This window comes from Vidua chalybeata, chromosome 21 (assembly GCF_026979565.1).
Source record: "Vidua chalybeata isolate OUT-0048 chromosome 21, bVidCha1 merged haplotype, whole genome shotgun sequence".
NCBI classification, from domain to species: domain Eukaryota; kingdom Metazoa; phylum Chordata; class Aves; order Passeriformes; family Viduidae; genus Vidua; species Vidua chalybeata.
Genome location: NC_071550.1, coordinates 799041 through 807760, shown reverse-complemented (window position 1 = coordinate 807760; position 8720 = coordinate 799041). Strand labels below are relative to the sequence as shown.

The 8720-nt window shown below is 48.8% G+C and overlaps 1 protein-coding gene across 5 annotated transcripts in view; it reads right to left on the bottom strand.

Moving 5' to 3' along the window:
• The window catches only part of MAPKAP1 (MAPK associated protein 1), an 84304-nt gene continuing 75584 nt past the window's right edge, over nucleotides 1-8720 (bottom strand). For all 5 annotated transcript variants that reach the window (XM_053962338.1, XM_053962336.1, XM_053962339.1 and 2 more), the window contains 2 exons: nucleotides 3352-3449; nucleotides 1-1561 (listed from right to left, as the gene is read on the bottom strand). In XM_053962338.1, coding sequence (XP_053818313.1) covers nucleotides 1436-1561; nucleotides 3352-3449 — 224 coding nt within the window. In that variant the 3' untranslated portion in view covers nucleotides 1-1435. The remainder of the gene's footprint in view (nucleotides 1562-3351; nucleotides 3450-8720) is intronic.

Sequence of the window (8720 nt, the reverse complement as noted above, 5' to 3'; positions counted from 1 at the left end):
AACATTCACAGAGCAACTTTAATGTTAAATATTTCACAGAGTCGGTTAAAAGAGTCATTTACATCAAAGGGGCTTTTCCCATTGTATCTGTGCTGCATTTGCACATAGAAAATACTTAAAAAATTAATAGAATACTATAAAATAGCGTTTCTCTTGTTTTGCAGATATCATGGAAGACTGTACAGGGAGGCCTGGCCTCGGTGCAGGGCCGAGCTGCTGAAACCCAGAACAAACACAACAGGTGAGACCCAGGCCCTCCCTCTGCCCAGGGGCTGCTCCTCACGCTGTGTTAAGGCTCAGGAAATTTTCTCTGTACAAAAGCAAGGTGGGAGGCTGGCAGAGGGTGGGCAGTGCCCCAGGGAGCTGCCCCCAGCCCCGTGGGGAACCAGGGCAGTTCTGTGATAGCATGTGCAGAGCTCCAGCGACCTGGAGAGATGCAGGAAAGACACCTCTGGTGAATTCAACCAAAAATGGGGCTCTGGGTGCCAGCATCCATTCCCGTGTTCCCTGATGGATTAAGGAGGAACAAGGCCAAGATAGTTACAAATCCCAGTACAAAGCAGGTCTTAATTTTTATTGTTAAGGAATAATATTGAGAGAAGGTGAAGGCATTTCTCAGTTCCCAGGGGCAAGGTGCCCCAGTGGATGTGCCAGCCCCAGGGTGGCAGCAGCTGAGGGTCCTGGGCAGGAGGATTCTCCTCTCCACCTCCAAGACGTGGATTTCCAACCACTGTGCTGCCTTCAGCAAGGAACTTCCAATAAAGCATTTGCAAAGCTGAAAAGCACAGTTAAATAAAAATATTTTTGAACAAAACAAACACAACAGACTCGACTGTCTCAGTGCTCCCTCGCTAAGCGCTCCCCTACCATGGCTGCTGTTCCTGGCTCACGGATGCCTCCTGCACTTCAGCAACAGAAGTGAAACCATCTGGGACTGCAGCCTCCCCCCAAAAGAACTGTGCATCATATGGACCTTGAAAAAGATTACATCTGTTTATTAATAGCAAAAATGGATACATTTGTCCTACATTTTGTTTTTAGAAATTTGATCATGTCACAAGCAATACCTGCGTGTACGTGGGTGGATTACAGATGTATATAATTTATTTTAACCAGGCTGTGAAATAATATGTAATCACATCTCTTCTTGTGATTGTACATAATACAGTAATTAAATGATGCCAGTCTACGTCATTCTCTTATTTCTAATCAAAGGAACCTGAAGCGTAACAGTCTTCTTTCCGGCTGATATGGCTCTTTATTTCTGTCACAGGGGAGACCTCCCATCAGCAAGGAGGGATAATCTTCCAGCCGTGAGAGACGGGGTGGTTCAGATTCCTTGCCGGCCGCCCTGGCGCGGGCGGCGGGAGCAGCGCGGCCCCGGCCGGCGCGGCGGCTCCGAGCGCGGCACGCAGGCTCTCCTCGCGGCTCGGCCTCACTGCTGGCCCGACTTCTTCTCCTTCTGGAAGCTAAAGCTTGTTCTCCTGCTCAGTTTTCTTTGTTTCTGAGCAAAATAATCTGCTCTGGCTGTGCTTGCTCGCGACTCTAGAATATAGTTAACCTGCAAGACACGAGGTGGTGTTAATGTCACCCGAGGCTGGGGGGACAGCCCGGGGTGGGCAGGGACCCCCAGCCCACCCCCTGAGCAGGGCTCTGGTCTAACTGGTCCCAGCAACCACCAGCACGATGATGGCAGAGAGAGCCCAGAGTGCCAGGAGAGCCCTGGCCTCTCCTCCTGTGCCCTTGGTCCCATTTTTGGTCACCCAAATCTGTGGGAAAGGCAGCGAGCTGTGCAGACCCCCCAGTGCTGGGATAATCCAGTAATGAGCATCAATAAAGGACCTTATCAGCCTCAGTAAAAAGAATTCTTCCATTATGATGTTTGCATACTCAGCTAATCTCAGAGTTTCCCAGTGTTTTGGCACATTTTACTTGATGAAAGCATTTTAAAATGATATTTAACAAGCCTGCTACTCCCTAAATTTATTATCTCCAATGCTTTGTGATAATCTCAGAGATAATTTTAATGGAAGGTTAATGCAAGAATCAAAAAGATAAAAATGCCCTTTGGTCTGTCATTAGCTGGTTAATATGCTGTGGCTTAAAACTTGCACAATTTTATGCACTGTAGAGTGTTTCACTTTCATTGCATATTACAGCTTAAGGCATAAAAATATAGGGAATTTTCATGGTCAATAAAGTCTCAGTCCTTCTCACTTGATCATCTAAAAAGCCTAATTTGAAAAGTCTGATTTTTCTGCGCTCTCTAATGCTGATGGAATTGAAAACAAACCAGTGACTTGTGCATGAAACCAGAGAATGTTCTATATAAACAAACCACAACTCGGGGAAAAAAAGTACTGCTCCATATTATTTCTCTCTTGAATATTCATGTTATTGACAGTAAACCTTTTTTTTAGCCTTTGTTTATGACCAGTCTCAGATGTGTGGAGTCACCAATCCTGGAAATGTTCAAAACCCGAGGAGATGTGGCATGGGGGTACTTGGGCAAAGGTTGGACTTGATGATCTTGGAGGTCTTTTCCAGCCTTAATGATTCCATGATTCCATGACTCTAAGTGTTAGGGACTGCAATAGCAGGTCAAAGATAAAGTGGGAACAGAAGAATTGGCCTAACAGCTCACAAAACAGAAGCCCCCTCAAACACACTGACCTCCTGTGTAATGAATAAAAGTTACTTTATCGCACGTCCGTTGTTTAACAATCCTCTAAACTCCACACAGCCAATAAAAGCAAACATAACAGATGGTTCGCCAAAATTACTGCTTTTGAATTTTGACTTGCTACGAAAGATGAACTTGTGGAAAATTCCATTTAATTTTTCAAGAGTGTAACAAAAATTTGTTTCCCAAAGCAAGGGAGTTTGTGTCTGTACAGAGCCCCAAGGAAAGCAAACAGTCCTGAGAGAGGATCAGGGTAGAGAAGCCCCTGTGTGCTGTGCAGGGACACCTGAGTGTGGGGCACAGGTGTGAGGGGCAGGAGCACCCAACCCCTGCATGGCACGGGGCTGCTGACCACGTGTGCAGAGGTGGAAACTACCTGGACACAACAAAATTTGGTAGTGTCCTATAAAATTCCACAGAAAACAGTGTCTCTATTAACTAGAAAAAAGCACAAAAGGAAATGCTACACACAGACAGGCAGTGGCTGTGTGGCTGTTGGAAGGATGAATAAAACAACAGGCATGGAGCAGCCATCCTGGCAGGTTAAACACACCCCAGTGGTCCTCAGGCACTGTACCCTTGTGTGTTTCCAGAGCCCCTGAATACTCACATGTTTTACAAGTGGTAAAACACCAGGATTTTGGGTCACGTTAAAATTTAATACTCACCTTCAGTACAATTTCATTGACAGTAGCAGCATCTGATTCAAAGTAAAGGTGTTTGTAGTCATGATTGCTTAGATATGTAAGTTTAAATATTGCATGACCTGCAAAGATAAGAAAAAAACTGCTTAGAATATTCCTGTAAAGTTTGAGCAGAGCTCGTTGCCTGACAGAAGAAAACCACAGATGGTGATCTCAGCGTACCATCAGCACGACAGAAGGAAGCAATGAAATGCTGACAGGCTTCTCATGTCATTTCAATTTAAGGCAAGTGGTGGCTTGCAGGAGCAGCTGAACTCCAGTCAATAAAGTTCCTTTTCCCATCACATCCCCACTGCAGGAAATGCAAAAATCCATCAAATGGCTGCTTAGCTCTGCTCGGCCACGACGGCTGCGGCCCAGGCACCGCAGGAGGAGGCTTGCACTGAACAGAAAACGGCAAGGAACCCCAGAGTCACCGCTCCAAACCCTGCTCCCCAAAGACCACGCGAGCCCAGCCGGCTGCTGCTGGCCACGGGGAGCGGCACCAAGCGCAGGGCACCGAGGGACGCGGCCGCGCCGCCACCAAACCCGCTCGGGGCTGGGATCGCCCTTCCCACACCAAGGAAAATCCAATTAAACTCGAACTGTGACCTGCTGGCACCTTCCTGGCGCTTGGGCCTCTGTCCCTAACAGCGGTTCCAGGTGCTGGCCCTGTGGCCACACGGTGCTGGCCCGTGGCTGCCCTGGACTCCGACACGCGGTGCCAGGAGGAACGACTCAGACACAAAGGTCTAACGAGGAACACGAAGGAAGGCAAAATATTCTTCACTTGTATGGATGCTGATGGCTTCAGAATTAAAATTAAATGTGTTCTATACATGATACTTTTCCAACGGTTTTCTAATTTATTCAGATCAACAGTCAAAGTTAGCAATCCATAAAGTAACAGCCACATTACTGTAAATCCAGGTCTTTCCTGCAGGAAAGCTAATTGGAAATCTTATTTACATTATCTAATTCTCCAGATTTCCAAAAAGTGACTGATATATGCTCAGATTGGTGGCCAGGAAATTTGAGATGCAAGTATTTTATTGTGGCATGTTAATTAAACACCATTATGATGCACTAATCTGGAATATAAATTCTGTATTGAAAAATTGGCTAATAATAATAATAAAAACCCAACCCTTTAAATCATTTGACAGATGATGCCTCAGTGGTACTAAAAATGCGGAATTCCAAGCTGGGAGCTCATCAGCATGTTAATGCATGCAGCTCTGCCTGGAACACAGCATCTTAATGATTCCAAAAGTGCCAGTGCACCACTCCTGGGGATGGGACACAGCACCGTGCTCCACCAGCTCCCACCATGTTCCTTGGGCATCGAACATTCCACACTGGTTATCAGAAATGAAACTGGCACAGAACAGGGTCAGAGGATCCCAGCGAGCTGCTGCGTTTTGGGTTTTGGGAAGTCACTGGGTAATTCTTGCTGTGGACCAAGACAAAACCTCCTCAGGTGTCCCCTGCTCCCCGGGAGCCCAGCCCTGCCTCGCGCCGTGGTGCCACCACATGTCCCCAGGGCACTGCCCTGCCCAGGGCAGCGCTGCCAAGGGCAGCATTCCTGCTCCCACGGGCAGAGGCTGCTCTGGGCCTGCCTGCCCAGCAGGGCACTGGCCAAGCGTGGCTCCTGCAGGGGCTCCCGGGGCCGCCGGGGACACGGCACCGATGCCAAACCCGCGGCCGTGCAGAGCCACGGCCCCGTCCTGCTGGGACTGTGACCCAGTGGAAAGAAGCCAAGAAGACTTTTCCTTAGAAAGCCCCATTACAGCATCATGTTTATGGGCTCCAAGTCCACAACACACTACTTACAGCATGAAATATGAGTGCACTGAAATCCTAACTGGCACTTTGCTCTGCTACTCTTCTAGCCAGATGGAATTTATGAATTGTGAGATTGATTTCCATTTCCAAGAGTGCTTAAATACGTGATGTACCTCTTTCCAATAGAGCACCACCCCTGACGATTCTGAGATCAATAGGAGCTTCCATGGTTTGATGTTTCCGTGTGAGAGGATGGTAACAAACAGCAGCAGCTCGAGTGGCTTCTGCTGCATGTGATGGGGGATTTAAAGCAAATGCAGATGCTGCACAAGCAGCTGCTACCATCACTCCACACCAACAGTGGCTGGGTGTTTGCAGGGAACCTCAGTGCCCCGCGATCAGGATTAATCAGCTGCACAACAACAGAAAATCCACGTTATTCCCGACGACGTTTGTCTGTTAAAACAGTTATGGTAAGCAAATGGAATGACAGAAACTCAGCTGCTAGCAGCAGCTTTTGTCACGGGGTAGGCGCAGCCCACGGTGAGCTCAGCACAGCCAAGGGTCCCGTGCCAATGGCCCGGTGCCCCCTGAGCCCCCAGCCATGCCCCGGGCCCCAGCAGAGCAGCATCTCCCCTCTGCTGCCCCTTGGCCCCCGCTCGGAGCGCTGATAAATCTCCCCAGCCCCAGCACTAATGGGTTCCTGTGTGGTTATCCTGGAGAGGAGCCCACAGCCGAGGGAAGGGCAGGATGCTAATTCACTGGGAATCCACCAAGGAGAGCTCATTTACTCCTTCAGCACCACGTCTCACGTTCAGCTGCTCACCCCATCTCCTGATTTTTAGCACCACTGCACTGCCAACGAGGCGAGGGAAGAGGCCCTGCAGCGCTGCAGCTCCCGGCTCTCCTCGCCCTTCCGAGGGCTGCCGGAGCTCCTCGTGCAGCCTCCACCCTGCACGCCAGCCCCAGCCCCTCCACGGCCCCACATCCACACACAGCCCTGAGAAACCCTGTGGAACTACAGCTCCAGAACTGTGGAGCCATAACGTGCTTGTACGGGCAACAGTAAATCTTGTGCTAATTCCTGCAGTCTTGGGAAAACATCCAAACCCTTGGTGGGCCCCACACTGCACCTGACACAGGTAGAAAAATAATCACTCTAATCTAGGTAATAAACTCTTTTTATCAAAGTCCAAAAGATACATTTTTTCTTGGAAAACAAGGCTATGAATTTGCTCAAGAAAAGATAATTTTTTTACTGAATCTGCCAAGACTAGAAAGTTTTTCTTCTTTCCCTCCCACCCCACAACTCAGCCCTCACCCAAACCCTCTCTTTGCCAACTCTTTAAACAGAACTGAATTAAATCACTAATTAGATGGAGGATGAAAAGAATATTCATGAATTGGACAAAGCAGAAAACAAACAAACACTAGAAATGCAAATTTATGCTAATTTTTCAATATACCTTGATGATTGCTTTGTCATTACAGGGCCATAAGGCAGAAGTCAACAATTACGAGTTATTAGTGGAATAAATAGCTGGAGAAGGACTCTCTGAAGAACAAAGCACTTATGGACATTGTTTGACATCACTGATTCTCACTGCTTCAGGAACTGCGACCTCAACAGGCTCAAACCCTGAAATCTCTTCTCATGGGCCCAGAAAGGATGCAAAAGGATTAGAAATACACCAGTAAAAGGCAAGGAATGGGCATAGTAAATTTCACATCAGCAATACTTTTGTACAAAGACACATTTCCTCCAACCCCTGCACGAGATGGGGAAGCCTCTGCTCTGCAACCACTGCTGTATTTCACCCAAAGCACTGGGGAGGGGCTCAGCTGTCTGAAATCCATGTGTGATACCCCAGAAATGAGGCTGTGACCCTGGAGGAAGGCCTGAAGGGCCTACAAAGCTGCAAGAGTTGTGTAAGGGTTAAAAAACATCCAACACGCTTCCTGACACCCTCTGCTAACAAAAAACACTTCACAGGGGAGGTCACAAGTTGCAGCAGGGCCGCAGTTGGATTACCCAGATGTGGCACCCAGCTCAGCGAGGGACAGACAGAACAGGGATGTGGACCTGCGTGTACAGGTGGGGTTAATCCCATTTCATGCAAGGGATATTTGTCCCAGAGGTACAAAAGTTAGAGGCAGAGAGGGCAGGCAGTTCTGGAGGAAATCCACACCCCACTGATGCCAGTGGAGTCACTGATGGGTTCAGGCTGCCCACCATGAACCCGGGGTGCATCTCCTCAAACCAGGGCAGTGGGAACAAATGACAAGACTGTTAAGGAGAAAAATAGAAGCTATGGTCCAGCTGGCTTGCCCCAACCTCTCAGGCAGCAGCATATTCCATGATCTCTTTTCCTCCAACCCATTATGTTCCACTGTAAGCTTGGTACTCAGCATTGCTATTAGAGCGTGCCATGTGTCCAGATGTCCTGAAACAGAGCTGCAATTAAAGTGCAGCACACACCCACTTTTGTGTCAAACTGTGGTAACTCCTCACACATCTGGATTCTTTTCCCCCAAAGCCTTTTTCTTCTTCTTTAAATTATTATCAGAGGCAGAATACTAATGAAGATTTTTGCAAAAATGCTGAAAATTGAGGTGCAACTCGGGGTTGCCCAAAACCTCTTTACCAGCAACCTTGTTTGGGGAAAAAAGATAAATAAATCAAAATGCAGTGTTTCCACATGGCAATCGGCTCCTCCACTGCGTCTGCACCTCATCAATCACACATTGTCTGCCAGAGAGGCGAGCCTTGTAAATGTCACATCCACTCAGGCCCGAGGAGAGGCGAATCAAAATGCAGCGAGGAGTTTTAATTGGATAGTGTAATTAAACTAAAAAACCCCAGCAGAATAGCTTTGACAGGATAGATGAAGACCCCTTTTAATAGGGCTACAAAACAGATTTGTTAAAAGGATGAGGCAACGCGCGCTCCTGATTGCGCTCAGGAGAACTTTTACGAGCGGCTGTTGGAGGGGCCGCAGTTAATCAGCACAGAGCGCTCCAGTGCCCGGCTGCTGCTGTCCCTGCCAGGGCCAGGGGACCCCTGGCTGCCAGCCCTTCTCCGCAGGGACACGTCCTGCCGAGTGCTGCCCCTGGCCCAGCCTGGCACAGCCCGAGCCCACTGGGGCGCACGGAGCCATCTGTGCCCGCTGCCGTCCCCGGGCACCCCTGCCTGCACAGCGCGCCCACGGCCGGCCTCTTCCCTTCTGTTCCACACTTGGATGCTCCTTTCACTCCAAGCCTGAAGTTTGGGAACATTTTCTCTCTGCTGAACCTGGTTTTTACCTTTTGGTCAGAACCTGTGACTGGTCTCCTGTTGAGTAGGAATTTTACTGCGTTGTTTCTTGCTCCGCTGCGGGAGCAGGGATATCAGGGAACAGCACATGATATTTTGTGCACCAATTGCAGAGCACACACTGCCTCTGCTCTGGCCCCACTGCAGGCTCTGAGCAAACCTGCAACAGCACCGTTTGAGCTCCCAGAGCAGCAGGAACCCAACGCCGTCCCAACATTTCCTGGGTAATTTCAGCCCTTCCACAACCCAACAACGA